Source organism: Sciurus carolinensis, chromosome 1 (assembly GCF_902686445.1).
Source record: "Sciurus carolinensis chromosome 1, mSciCar1.2, whole genome shotgun sequence".
In the NCBI taxonomy this organism is placed as follows: Eukaryota; Metazoa; Chordata; class Mammalia; order Rodentia; family Sciuridae; genus Sciurus; species Sciurus carolinensis.
The window spans coordinates 42,905,275-42,920,802 of NC_062213.1; the positions used below are offsets into that span (position 1 = coordinate 42,905,275).

At 40.4% G+C, this 15,528-nt stretch overlaps 1 protein-coding gene across 3 annotated transcripts in view; it reads left to right on the forward strand.

The window, feature by feature from the left end:
• The window catches only part of Cfap418 (cilia and flagella associated protein 418), a 35,105-nt gene extending 19,805 nt beyond the window's left edge, over positions 1-15,300 (forward strand). The window contains exons 6-7 of one of the 3 annotated variants that reach the window (XM_047517996.1): positions 1,700-1,831; positions 14,182-15,300. In XM_047517996.1, the coding sequence (XP_047373952.1) occupies positions 1,700-1,831; positions 14,182-14,194 (145 nt within the window). In that variant the 3' untranslated portion in view covers positions 14,195-15,300. Of the gene's footprint in view, positions 1-1,699; positions 4,607-14,181 lie in introns of those variants that run through there. The other 2 variants (XM_047517990.1, XM_047517992.1) reach the window with 2 other exon arrangements.
• Positions 15,301-15,528: the final 228 nt, after the last annotated feature.

Here is a 15,528-nt window from a genome sequence, read left to right on the forward strand (position 1 = left end):
GCGGGTAAATGAAACTTGAGGAGGACAGGACCAGTCACTGAGGAAAGCCAGAAGTGGGCAAAAGACAAGACCAGAGACAAGTAAAAAGATTTGCAGAGTGCTGTTGAATGTCCCCTGGAACATAGGGAGCCATCTATTTCTAGTGGAGTCAGTCTGCACGTTTGTCACAGCATGAAATGCGTGCAGTCGTTGTATTGCCCTATTTTACACATGAGTGAAATAAGTGTATCCTAACTTTGACGAGTTCTAGAACTTTATGAAAGAAACAAGCTATGTTTATTGACACCCTGCCATTATAACTAAATAAAATGCTATTTTTCTATTAAATTGTGTATTTTAAGGAAAAATAATAGAACTATTCTTAAACTTTTAAGATATATGCTTCTAAAAAAAGTACCAAATGGCCTAGTATGTATTATATAATGCCCAGCACTTGGGGAAAAAAAAAAAAAGAGAAAGAGAAAGAAAACCACTTAAATGTATTCATTAGCTCTCCAGATAGGCATGATTTCTATTCCTAAAATCTCTAAGTAAGGATTCAATCAAGTACTAAATGTTAAAGTTGTCAGAAAAATATTGTAGATTAAACAAAGGACATAGTTCCTCATGTTAACCAACTTAGTTTTGATGTTTTCGTTTTTTTTTTTCCCTTTCCAATAAAACTTATCAGGTCTTCCCTTAGTTCACCATAACCTTATCTAGGGCACTTATCTGCTCAGAGTCTTAGTTTACTAAAATCAGACAGGTGGTCTAGAAAATTAGGTTTTCTTACCTTCTAATCTTCCTAAATTGTGCCTAAATTTTGTAAGATACAGTGCTGAACGTTTTTCCCAGTGACCACCAGAGGGCACTTTGGAGCCTGCCATCTATTGAAGTGATAGCCACCAGTAATGGATACCACTATTTTTTTTTTTTTTTTTAGTATTTATACAGTATTTTGTCATTTCACTTTGTATTTTTAAATTATTTCATTTTAATTTGTCCATTTTTCTTTGCCTAGACTATTCATTTAAATTCAACACATGAATTATTAAAATCATAATTTATTTTCTTTAATAAACAATAACTTCTGTATCCTTTTGTATCATAGCATCAAATCTGGTTATCATTTTATGATAGTCTTGCTCACTCATTTAGTTATTTTAACATCTTTATATTTCAGGATAGCATTTACTCCGTTGCTGATAGTATAATAAGAAAATCATTGAAACAAATGAAAGATATGGTCTGAGACCAATATACAAAAATAACAGGCACTTTTTCTGTGTTAATGAAAATTTCCTATAGTTAATTCATCAGAAGGTTGTTGCCTTCACGCCTCTTGTGCTCTCTACACTTGCCATAGTGTAGACTTTTGTAGCAGAGGTGTCTGAGGAAGAAGGTACACCACCATTCTTCCCATTCTGTTCTCACTCATGTTGGGTCTGCTAGGACAGATCAGTAATTCATCCCTTGCTGTTTTTGTGTTCTACCACAGCATTAATAACCAGGCCTAGGAACTCACCTTTAAAAGTACTGAATATGCCAGAAATCCTCCAGAAAGTGAACACTGAAGCCTATTTTCTATTAGTGCAAGGGCCAAGGTCATTTTAGTGTTTAGCTATTGTAAAAATAGGAAAACAAAGCAATTACAACCTTTTTTGTATAATTAAGCCCTGAATAAAAGCGCTGTGCTAAAACCTTCCCGTTTTACTAATAGGAACAACATGCCAGAATTCCACAAATTAAAAACAAAGTTGGTAAAGAAGAAAGAAGCACGGGCATATGCCTGCCAGTGCAGCTGGAGAACTGTTGAAGAACTGACGGACCTGCAGACAGATCACCAGCTTCGGTGGGTTTGTGGTAAACATTGAGAATGCACCCTTTGACATTCCCACAGATGCCTCTGTGAGAGCAGCCTCCAGTCATCATCTCGTTTAGGTAGAGGCACATATCATATTGTACCCTTTGGAAAAAGACAGTGAATTTCATTTAACTATACAAATTTTTGAAGATCAAGTGGACTGAGGAGATAATACAACACTTTAGAATCATTCCTTTCTGATGATGGATGTTTCACTTAGTAAGTAAGGTAACAAATATCCAAATTCTTTGTTTGCCTAACTCCTGTTAAATGGAAGTTTAATGATAGCATTTCATACTATCATACAGCCTTTCATTAGCAACCGCGACACTGACTGCTCACTTACAGCAGTTAAAGGGGATGGACCTGACCCGGGCACAGAGGTCTTGGTAGAATTGGTTTTGGCACTTCCTCCAGTCACTTCTGCTGTTGCCAAAGATCATAACTTAGACATCTCAAAAACTAGATGCCAAGTGGCTAACAGAAGGGCTGTCAGGAATACAGGATGTTATAAAACACTGCCTTAGACCTCACCAGCTCAAAACAGTGTATGCACAATAATGACAAATATGTGTTGCCAGTTTTAGCTTATTTCTCCTCCTTTTGTTCAATTAGATTTTAAAAACTTCTTAGCAAATATCCATTTATATACAGAAAGAAATTGTTTCCATGGACCGAAAATCACAAAAATCCTGATACAAATAGGTCATTGTTGGATTTTTAAATGCTCTCTAGCCTTTAATGCCAACAATTCTATCAAGCAAGCAAGCAAGATGATTTTTTCAGGCAGCCTGTAAACTTTTCTGGTAGAATCAGATTGATAATTATTAGATGAGTACATGAAAAGGGAAATAAAGCCTGATGACCCAGCAGGTATCCTGTTAGGCTCCTCCTTGATATCACTGAGCAGCGTGTTCAGAAAATCATTTACCTCACAGTTTCCAGTTCCTAGCACCCTTGAAAGATTCTGAAGGCTTTTTAATCTGCCAGAAACTACTGCAAGTGTCTACAGTTTGGTTCAAATGTGTAACAAGGGGCACACTGAAAGGGAGTAATTTTTAGCACAGTTATCTTCTTGGTCTTATGCTGACTCCATTCCAGCCGCTCTTCTGAAGCAAAGAACATCTACATAGCCATTTAAAGCCCTTTCCTGGCCATGACACGTTTGCATACGTTAGTTAAGTCTGGTGTGGCAATAGGACAAATCTCATCGTGACTGATACTCATATTTTTGTATCAAGGACGTGTCTATAGATTTTATCTTTCAATAAAATTTTTTACTCCCCAAAATTATATGTCTTTGTAATTGTGTCAGAAATACAGCAGGATTTAGACTGAAGTCATCTCTTCCAAAAAATTGCAAAACAAGATTCATATTCAAAATTTCATGGGATTTGTCATGTTAGTCATAATGATGATGACTTCTGTTTAGTCCAGTATTCAAATTTGCTGAGTCATCAATTTAAAAAATATTTTTAACTTATTTTCCTTTCAGATGGATGAAAATATCCCTTCCATTTTTCTTGTCATTGTAACTATCCTGAAACTGGGACATATTACCTGTGTATGGCATTCCATAACATAATAATCATAATAATTCCATAATGTCAGAAATGTCTCTATGAGTTTCAGTTTTTATTGTGAGTTTATAAGCTTTTTAGTATTGTACTATTTTAATCTAAAATGTAGAAAGAATATTACATTTATATGTAAATACCTATTACAATTTAAGCTAAAATGCATCTACTGTAGTATCAATATAGAAGAAAAGAACCAATATAGAAGAAAAGAAATCAACTATAATTTCAAAATGCAAAGTCTATAAAAGTTTTAAGATAATCTTATTTTCAATATTTATGATAATCTCCTACCTTTAGCAGGTATCTGTTGTGAAGCCAGGTAACTACTTTCTTCTAACTATATTATACTCTCAGACCCTCATGCTTCCTAGAAATGAGTATTCTCCATTTATTACTTTTTATTTTATAATAAAGTATTCATATTGGTATTATTTGAAATAATTTTGGTATTTTTTAATGTCAACAAGAAAGTTTCCAGCTATCTAGTTGAATATTTACATGAGGTAGGGAGCAGCATGCCGCAATTGTTTTTAACAGGGATAAGGAATAAAACATACATGCATGAATTTTCAGACTATTAATCCATTCACTGCACTGGCATTTCCTGGTAAATTTGAATCTATCCATACTCAACAACACAACAGTTTTTTTCCAATGTGTACAAAATTTATGAATTGTTAAAAACTTGGTGAAATAAACAGAATGATGCCAACAACATCAGAAAGCAAACTAGAATAACTCAAGTCCCATGAACAATGGAGTGGGTGATAAAATTCAGTGACATACACCCTCACACCGCAGCAAATATGCAAGCTGCAAATAAGAGTGTGTGTGCACCTGTACATGTGTGTATATGCATGCATAAAAGAGCATGGCCAGTCAAAGGAGCAGGTCCAAGTTCAAGAACAGACCAAGTTGATTGGGATATGCATCCAGATGTCAAGAAACTTAGAATCCTCCTTTTCTTGGGCCAAAGGTGGTAACAGACTGTGAAACAGTATCACTTTCCCTACTTTTCGTGCTGACCTAGTATTTTTCAATATGAAAAAAAAAAAAATCTTTGTATCCAAAGTACTATGATGAAGCTCAGCAATGAATTTCAGATAGTGTTTTCCTCAGCTGTTATGTTTTTGTTTTGTTTGTTTGGTCCTGGGGATTGCACACATACCAGGCAAGTAGTCTGCCACAAGCTACATTCCCACCCCCCCCCCCTTTTTGTTTTTTTTTTTAAATAAAGTATCTCACTTAAGTAGCCCAGGCTCGAACTTTCTACCCTCCTGCCTCAGCCTCCTAAGTAGTTGGGATTACAGGCATGCACCATCATATGTAGCAGCTGTTAGGTTTTAACAAAAGCTTTTATCAGACAACATTGTTCCCAGATAAGTTGTGTCTGTTGTTTAAAATAGTCCTGGAGCAAAGAAAAAGTTCAAAATACACAATTCCTTTAAAGGTTTTACTTCATAGTATTTTGGGTTTGTGAAACAATTTTGTGCCCTGTTTTAATAATTAAATTTGTCTTCAAATGTCTTGAAATAATGGATGACAAAATGTGAAGTGTTACAGAATCAGAGTTGAGAGTCATGTTCCTTAGAAAGCCATTTGACTTTTGGAGCTATTTTTGCCTCCTCTGTATGAATAGTAGATCTCTTTTATAAGCTCTTTGTAAGGAGTAAATCATAAAATATGAAAATGACTAGCATAGTGTTTGATTCAAAATAAGTGCTTAACAAATGTTCTCATTTTTCCCTTCTAAAATAATTATTGTCTAAATTATAGTAATAGTGCAGCATGGTTCTTGAAACAGATAATTTGACATGTTTGCTGTTCATTCCCTACGAGAAAGACAGCAATGCTATCATTTTTATTTTACATCTAGTAAATGTAAACCTGGCCTTTTTGATTTTATATAAGTTGAAGCTATTACTTTCCTTAAAAAAAAAAAAAAAAAACAAGTGCTCCCTTTAGCCTACCTCTTCCTTTCTGACTTAAACCTATGTGGCCATCATGAGGGTATTCCAGTCCCTCCATAGTATCCTTTAGCTTTCTCTTCCCATTTTCCCCTGCTCCTGCCAAACTTCCTGCCACTATCCCTCAGACACACCTTACATATTACTGTTCTCCCTTATCCTTTCAAAATACAAATCATTCTTCCAACCATGATCTTGTATAGCATTGATTCTCAAAGTGAGCTCCACTCCTAGGGAGTCCCCACTTTCATGGGGCTAAATTTATTTTCCTAGCTGTCAGACATGAATTGCTTTTTCACAGTATGGACGTTTGACTGATGATGCAAATGGTAGGTCAAACTGCTGGCCCCTAACTTAGCTCCATTTAAAGCAGTGGTACCATGCAGGCACATGCAGTTTTAAGAAGGCCAGTTTCATTTAAGAATGTTCATGCAGTAAAAATTGTTAACCTTATTAATCTCAGCCTTCAAAAATATCTTTCTGATATTCCATGTGACTAAAAAGGTATATACATATTGTGTGATTGTCTTGTGAACTGAAGAAACTGCTTTTCTCATGGACTGCATTTTTGCTCAAAAGAATAATTGGCAAACTATTGGAATTCAGAAAATTAATAAAGTGATTCCTTCCAAATAAATAAATGACAGTATTATAAGTCAAAATAAGAATTTTGGAAAACTCGTATCCACCACAGTGAGCATGACAGCTTCCCCAATACGTAAATTCTTTCCTGATGAGACTAGTGGTGATAGTAATGAGTGATTTGTTTTGTACTGTATAATGAAATGTGACAGTATTTGAAAGATCTATATAATCAGCAAAAATATTGCTAAAGGACTACATGATATAACAAAAGTGTGCATTTAAATGCAGGATAGAACAATGTATTTTAACATAACAGTACTCAGGTTCATTTGATAACAGTTTTGGGTTTCATTGCAGCTAACTGTAAAGAAACTAGCACTTGTTGAGATTTGACATAGTGTTGAAGAATAGCCATGATTATCTGAAAAGACTGTTAAAATACTCTTCCTTTTCCAACTATGTGTCTCCACAAGGCCATATTTTCTTTGAAGGCTTCCACCAAAATACCCTACCTGAAAGAGAGTGACTGCAACAATAGATATGAAAATTCAACTGTCTGTATTAAGCCAAAGTTTAAAGAGAATGACAGAAATGCAAAACAAATACTTCTCTGCCCACTACATTTGTTTTGGAAAATATAATTATTTTTCTAAAAATTTGATATTTTTATTATTTTCAAGTTAATATAGTATAAATATGTATTTTCAATGCTGTTTTAATTTCTAACATATATTTGTATATTTATATATATTTCTAATGTTATAAGTATTACATAATCACAAAAAAAAACCTCTTTGGGAATTCACAATAATTCTTAAAAGCTAAAAAGATGCTGAGACTAAAAAGGTTGAGAACTATTATATTCAATCCTGATTGTCCTCCTACTCACAGCCCACCTCTGTTTGAAGGTGTGATTTCTCCCCCTTCCTTCTGCTTTCCCACTATTTCTCATATAGTATCTCACATTGTGGTTATTTGTGGGCTTGCTGTAGACCTCAAGCTCTTCAGAGACTCTCAGTGCCAGAGGGGAAACTGAGACAATTATGCCACTAGCTTCCCAGGGCACTGTGAGCCACTGTGTCTTTGGGTTCATCTATAAAACAAAAATTGGATTTAATGACATCTAATTTCCTTGATATGAATACTGTTCCTCTAAATAAAAACAAAACACCTTACTGGGCTGAGCATGTAGTTTAGTGGTAGAGCCCTTGCCTAGCGTGCTCAAGGCCCTGGCTTCCATCCCCAGCACCTTCAAAGAAAAATTCAAAATTAACACCTTGATGAGGGCTGGGGTTGTGGCTCAGCGGTAGAGCTCTTGCCTAGCATGTGTGAGGAACTGGGTTTGGTTCTCAGCACCACATATAAATAAATGAATAAAATAAAAGTCCAGTAACAACTAAAAAAAATTTTTTTTAAATATCTTGGTGAACTCAGCATTGTGCTAGCCGCACCTTGGAAGATGTGGTATGTGTAGTGGGGAAGAGACTAGAATCAGAAATTAGAGAGACATGGATTTCTAAGCGACACCAGCTGTGTGCTCTGTGCTTTCAGTGAGTGGAGAAAAGAAGGGCACCACTTGCTCTTGAGATGAGCAGCGAGTTCTCACAGACACAAGTCAGTGCCTCTGTGCAGGGGACAGGCATTTAAGTCAGGTAGGAGAGAAGTCATTTCTTCCTCCTTGGAGATGATTCTTAAGTTGTCTCATGAAGGCTAGAGAGTTAATAAGAAACCAGAGCATTTTTTGAAAAGCGAAAGAGCTGGATGATGCCTGCCTGTAATCCCAGCAAACCTGGAGGCTGAAGCACATTCAAGCCCAGCCTGAGCAACTTAATGATACCCAGTCTCAAAAAATAAATAGGAAAGGGGATGCAGCCAGTGGTAGAGAGCCCCTGAGCTCAATCCCTAGCTACTGCAAAAAATAAAAACATTAATAATAATAAATAAGGAACAGCATGCTCTGAGGCAGCAGACTGCTTGATGTGTTTCAGGAACCACCAGTAAATAGATTTGGCTTGATTTTCACACTGCATTTGGGCAAATACAATGGTAAGAGCCGAAGCTGTACTAGTGAGGTAAGTAGGATTGAATTAAGAATTAAACCTGTCCCACGTAGTCCCACAGATACAAGCTGGACTGATTAGAAGAAGCAGTTGAGAGAAAAAGATGACACGCATGTTTTTCAAGTGACACATACTCCACGTGTGGCTCTTACATAGGAAGACGGTGGAACTCAAGAATGACATGCCAGGGAGTTAGTCCTGAGAAGCTGCGTTCAGTCACAGCAGAGGGTCAGGGCATGAGGAGCTCAGTCACCATGAGGCGGGCATTCCAGAAGGCACAGTAAGCAGCGTTGGTCAGAAGGCAACAGTGGGAAAGGCGGGGGAAGCAGGAGATGGCAAGAGATGGGAAGAATGGGGCAGTTTTGGGAAGAAAGCCGGAAGGAACTTATATTTCAACCAAAAAGACAACAGGGATCAAAGCCATGGGGCATTGACCTGCTCAAAGATCTAACTGAAACTGGTCTCTACTAGAAAGAGGAGGGTTTTGTGTCTGTGACATAGGTTCAGACCCACCCTGGGTGTGACCCAGACTGCTAAATACAGTTTGTTGGGGCTGTGGGGGGGCGGGGGTAGGGGTTGCTTTTTGTTTTGTTTTTCAAGGTTGATTGATTTTATTTTGCATCCAGGCCAACAGACTATGTCCTTTGCTCTCAATTTGTAAATAGAATTGATTTCAGTAGGATCCAAATTGTTAAGAGACTGTATAGTTCACCTCTGGCTACAGAAGCACACAGCACCCAAGAGAAAAGATGGGCCAAAGTATAGTCACTGTCTCAGACAGCCACGTCCAAGCAGTGGGTGTGTGAGCGAGGGGCCTAAGGATCCTTTCTTATCAAGGATTTGTTCATCAGAACAAGTTGGTATCAAGGGACTGAGAGGATTGTGAGTCAGCAGATAAAGAAGGATGGAAAAGATCAAGGGCCCAAGCATCAGTTTTGCTGGAGATCAAAATCAGAGGAGGCAAGAAAGAGGGACCCGTGCAATAGTCTCATATTATTCATACTTACACATAAAGACACTAAGGCACAAAGAACTTGTCCCAAGTTATGTAAGTGGTAAATAGCAGAAGAGCATTCAAACCTAGATCCATCCAGCTCTGCATCTGCATATAAAAGGAAGGAGAAGTTGCTCTGTGAGACAAGCCGGAGCGGAACCTCAGTTGAGTAACCTGGGGCTTTTTCCCGGGTATGGCCCTGCACAGCCCTGGTGGGCTAATAGGTGCATTCCCTGGGCCTCAAGCATGTACAACCCAAGTTGGCCATAAAAATATTTTCACACATTTTTGTGTGGTTTTGTTTAGAGGAAGCAAGATACTGTGCTCATGAGCTTGGTTTCAGGCGGTCTCCCGGTGCCCATGAACAGGATGAGAGCAGCCCCGGTGCTGTGCAAAAGAGAGTTCTGTAACCACTGGCCAAGCTGCCATGGGCTCAGGAATGGGGAGATTGCCATGGATTTGACAACTGTGGGACGGGCTTGCAGCTTGCAGATGTTCTTGTCCAGCTGTTTTCATCGCATCTTTAGATGGGTTCAGCAGAAGAGTCTTTAAAAGTACCAGGATTCAGGCTCCACTCCCAGAAAAGTGTCTGCAGTGAGGCACAAGCCTCAGTACCATTTAAAACTCTCCATTCTAGTGTGCAGTCGAGGGTGAAAGCCACTAACAGCAATAGGACCTTGGGCATGTCACTTTCCTCTGTGGGCTTTAGTATCCTCACTTGTAAAAATACACATGTATTTTTTCCTAAGAACTCTTATTGCCACTATAAAACAGTGAGCTAATACTAAGTGATTTTAATATCCCAAGATTAAGTTTTCATGAATCTCTTGTCATTCTATCTAAAATGATGATTCTAGTTAGGGTTCAAGGTGTATTTTCTTCAGTGCTTCCTAGAAAGAATAGTGTTAATGTCAAGTTCAAGTTTTGAATCCAATAAGGAATGGAGATGGGGAAGAACAGAGTGGTATTCACCTTCCACGGAAAAGAATAGCAACCTCCAAAAGTGGACAATGCAAACCTCATCATCTCCAAGTGTGTGACCCTGAGAAAGGAGTGTTTGACACCATCTTCCATGGCAAACAGCAGCTTTTTTTTTTTTTTTTTCCGGGTGCTGGGGATCGAACCCAGGGCCTTGTGCTTACAAGGCAAGCACTCTACTGACTGAACTATCTCCCCAGCCCCCAAACAGCAGCTTTTAATAACAATATTATGTAGAAATATGGAGTCCAGAAAGTAGATGGAAAACAATTTTAAATCAATAGAGACAATTTACATAACCTGCAAGCCAATGTAAGTTCTTATATTCAAGATTTTCTTTTTAATTTAATATCCACAAGGTGTGTAGGGAAAATTGAAAGATTTGTTTTCAAAGAATGTAATGCTTTATTTTTACATTTTTCTGGAGGACTAGAGGATTAAACAAGATATTTCCCAGTAGATTGAGGCATATCCTATTATGAATGCCTTCAGCCTAAGCTAGAAGAACTAGAAACAATTGGACTGGAAAGACCCAGCAAATGTCTTTCAAGCCTCTTCCCTCTGGTCTTGGTTTCCCTGTGCAACTATGTGCTGAAGACCACTTGGACTTGTTTCCACGAGCTTTTATGGAGGAGTTATAGGTATTTAATTTAGTTACCAGCACAAATTTTTTCTGAAATATCCCAGACCTAGTGATAACCCAAGGGGATGAGCAGGAATGGATTTATCTGACCCACAAGCATACCTGTAAAGGCACAGATAATGTGTATACTCAAGAGGCACAGTGCTGTGTCCACAGAGGAGCTCTGTGCCACTTCTTGCCTTTGCCCCAGGAGCCAGCTGAGTCTCTCACCCTACAGAAGCTACTGCATTAATTGAGGTGAAGAGCACCAACCTGGAGTCAGAAGGACTGGATTTGAATCCTGGCTCTGAAGTTTACGGGGGCAGGTGATATTTTACAGGTCATTTAACCTCCTAAACCTCTGAGCAGCAGAATGCTCACCTCAGCAAGAAACTCTGAGAGGAAATGAATACAGTAAGCCACATAAAGCATTTAGCACATAGCAATTGCTTAGTAAGTGTGAATTACTTGCTAAGAGTTCTGATGAGTATAAAATGCATATATTAAAGACAACAATCTGCATGATTCCAGACAGTCTTCCTGTTTTGTCTTAAACGTCTTCATCTTACAGCAGGAGACCCAATGTGACCCTTTTAAAGTGAACCTTCAAAGCACAGATGCATTCCACTTCAAGGCTCACCTGTGCTGTGCCAGGTGTGTGGCAACAGGGCCCAGAGGTGCTAGTGATCAAACAGTACTCGGGGTTGGTAATACATGGGTCATTTCCTAAGAAATTGTTATAATTGGCCTTCTGTATCAGGTGACTGATTCTGGTCAATACCAGACTTCAAAGGCTGCAGGCAGACTTGGTGCACTCATGCTATTTCACAACCAAGACAGACTCAGCACTGGACATCTCCCTGTTGCTCATTATTGATTATAACGTGACTGAAATGGAAACTGCCGAGCTATGTGCCAACACTTGTGCCAGAAACACACTGCTCCCAGACAGGAAAAAGGAAAGCACATCTCTTTAACTTCCCCCTTTACAGTCTGAAATTCTTACTGAGATATTGGGGTTGCTATCAAGTCATCAAGTCACATTCTAGGCCATCCCTGAAGCCCGAGGGACACAGCAGAGGAGGGAGGTCCTGAAGCAATCTTCACCAGGGGAGAGCTAGTCACAGTGAAGAAGAAAGGGACTGGGAGTGTTAAAAAGTTGCACCATTCTGAGCCCTACAGACAAATCTAGCCCATAGAGGGCAGACCTGCACCGAGGACCACATCTCATTTCTCCGTTGGTTTTGGTCTCTGGGGAAAGTACCCAGAACACTTTTCTAAAACATCAGGTTCAGTCTTTGTGGAATGTGCCTGCTGTTGCTAACGACATCCTCTAGTAGTGGAGTTATGTTTTTCTCTGAATTAAAATAGAAATCCTCCCTAGACTAATTCAACTGTCTGTTTTAAGGAGAAAAGAAGAGACACCCACTAGTTGAATATTACAGGGGAGCTTAGAGACCCTTCCTACCCAGAAGCACTTATGTGGTGTTTGTGGACCCCACCTTTGGAAGAAACAGGACATTTTAACTGATTCATCTAACAAATCAGCTCCTTAAGCACTTCAAGGAATATAAGTGGATCTGAAGCTTAAAAGTAGCAATAAAGTGATTCCTCACCACAACAAATGATTAGAAATAAGGTGATGACCTGGGAAGAGTCAAGCAAGGAAACTGCAAGGGACAGGGGGTTTGTGCTGACGGGCTTTTTGAGACCGGGAAATCATATCTTTGTGACCTTTGAACATGATTGTTCAGCACAGATATTCCCAGAGTACAGTGATTTGGTTTTGATTTTAAGGGATTTTTTTAAAATGCACAAACAAGAAAAAAAAAAAAATTCATACTCTACTTTGCATATAGAAATATATAAAAATATAGCAATTCTACCGTTTCAAAACACTGCCATGTGATATACATCCCTCTGGATCTTTGGATGGATAGACAGACAGATGACAGAGGTTCTGCAGCCTAGAAAGGCCTCTTTACCCAGCCTCTGCTCTCCCTTCCCTGGACAGCTACCAGAGGGGCTAGATGCTGGGATCTGACAGTTGTGAATGGTATAATGAACATCTTTCATTCCTGTCACTGTGTCCCTGTGCCTGTATTCATGGCCTCATTTGTGTAATATCAAAATCTAAACTTTGAGCCAGGTGCAGTGCTACATGCCTGTAATCCCAGTGGCTTGGGAGGCTGAGGCAGGAGGATTGAGAGCTCAAAGCCAGCCTCAGCAAAAGCGAGGTGCTAAGCAACTCAGTGAGACCCTCTCTCTAAATAAAATACAAAATAGGTCTGGGGATGTGGCTCAGTGGTCAAGTACCCCTGAGTTCAATCCTCGGTACTGAAAAAAAAAAAAAAAATTTAAGCTTTACGTCTTGGTGAGTGTTCCGACTGGATCTGTTGCCTTCCAGCCCCTTGACAATCCCTGTGCCCGGGTCCACGCCCATCCTCCAGACCCACAGACCAGCTAGCTGCTCCACCATCACCCACACCAGGTTTCCTCAAGTGCTGCCCATCCCCCTTCGCTGCCCCTTGACCGCTGGCTGCCACCACTGTATCTCTTAGGTGGGGCTTTCCTGCCCTGTGAGGATCTCAGGCAAGGAGCAGCAGCCTTTCTAGGGTCACAGTCACCAGCCCAGGTTTTCAACTCTGCTGAAGTCCCCAGGACAATTGAGTTGTGTGAGGAGGGTACTGAGCCGGGGAGCCCCAGAGGTGCCGGTGAGGGAGCAGGGCAGGAAGTTTCTCAGCTGCACCCTGGGCTCACATCACCTGCTCTTCTGCCGAACGCAGAACCATATCTAAACACAGGAAGGAACTGTGAGTGCCCTTGAGAGATGATTTGACTCCAGAGCTCCTGTCAGTGTTTTGGTTTGGTGTGTCCTAAAGGTCCATGTTGTGTGTCCTGCCCATACTTTGTACCTTCTGAACAGAGCGGGGCCTTTGGGGCAGGGAATGGGGAGGAGATGGCATCTTCAAATGAGAGCACAGAACTGAAAGGAATCTCAGCCCAGATCACTAATCCTACCTCTTCTAATTAACAGGCTCAGAGGGACATGCCTCCCGACCTGCAGATAGTTGGGTTAAGGACCTGTTTGGGGATAAGAGGAGTCTTGGAAATTATCAAGGCCAGCCAGGGGCAGATGGGCCCCTGTAAAAGAGTAGCTCTGACACCGTACCCCTCATTCTCCCTCTCACCTTGTCAGGGGTGGTGACCTGCCAGGTCAGACCCCTCCAGATGGTCCTCGAGGTTTTGCATCCCTCTTTTTCTCTCCCCAAACCAAGACAAACTATCTGAGGGACTCCCACCACTGAAATCAGACACCCCTGCAGAAAACCCAGCTGATAAATAAATGTCCTCCCCACAGCTGTGAAGAGCTGATAATGGCTCCTGGTGGTCCTATACTCTCTAAGCTGTTCCTATTTTTTGAAAAGTCAGTCTATTTGGATGGCTCAAAATTCTATTGATAAAAAATTTTCATTCCTATGCCTGCCTATCCTTCCCATTCCAACTCTCTTCAGATAACTAATTTTGTTCATTTCATGTGTATCGTTTCAGAGTCTCTTTATAATCCATTAGCAAATACTAGAGAGAGAATACATAAGAGTTTTCAGAACCAAAAGCCAAAGGAGTCTTGCTAACAGTAGAACTTCGGGTGCTCTGAAGATTTCATCAAGCAGCAAATCCTTCCTAGGGCCCCTTTTGTCACAGCTTACAAGTGGCTGCCTTCTTGAAGTTCATCACACTAAAGAAAATTGGCTCCAATGGTACTCTAGCCAGATCATCACCCAGGGGAGCGAAAAAAACAAAAACCAAAAAACAAAAACAGCATGCTGCCTCGTGTCCAGGTCTGAGGTAAGAGCTGGGAAAGCTCTGAGATCCCTTTTCTTATTTGTTGAATCAGGCACTGAGCCAGGTCCTGGGGACACAAACACAGTCCCTGCACTCATGGCAAAAAAGAAGACAACATGGGCCAAGGTTGTCACTGAGACTGTTCAATTGCAACTGACAGCAAGCACAACCCAAACAGGTCTATGTTTAAGGAGGGAATTGCTTGGCCCCTGTAACTCAAATGTCTAAGAATAGGTTTGGCCTTAGGTACAGCTTACTTCAGAGAGTACATGGTGTCACTAGGAGCCACCTTTGGCTGTGCACCCTCTGGGCTGGTTTGGTTCTTAAGTTATCCATGGTGGTTCAAGTGGCCTCTGGCTCACATCATCACCACCTTAGACAAGTGGAAGTGAGTCAGTGATGGAAGAACCAAACAAAAGCCCAGGGATCAGAGGGTTTCAAGATGGTGGAGTAGAGGAGGTCACTTTCCTGGCTGCTCCATGGAGTGAAACCAAGAAAGCAGACAGGCAACTTCTCAGCAAGGTGGGTGAACAAACAAAAGCAGGGAACTTTACTGGAATTTAAAACTGGATATTTAAATCAGATTGGGTTCTCAGGAGGTAGGATATAATAAAATAAGGAAGAAATCCCCAGCAGCACAGCTACTGCCAGAAGCACCAGCCAGAGAGGGATAAGGGAATTAAAGGAACCTGCATTTTCGGGCGGCCCGAGGCAGGTCAGGGTACGGAGCATTTAGAGATCAAGGGCATTGCTCAGCCATCAAGCAATGTGTAAGGGATCCCACGAAAACCACGCTGGACACAGGAAATCACATAAGGGAGTTTATTAAGCAAACAAAGTGTCTCCCTGCAGGGTAAGAGAGAAAATGAGAGGAAAAGAAAGGGAACAAGAAAGGACGCGCACTAGAGAGAGTAGAAAAGCGAGGAGGATAGAGAAAGTGAGTAGGAGAGAGAAGCATGAGAAAAGATGGCGGGGTAGCTACCATGAAGCAGTTGAATTCTGCCAGGCTAACAGGGGACCAATAACAGAGAAGGATACTTACAAGCTGACTGA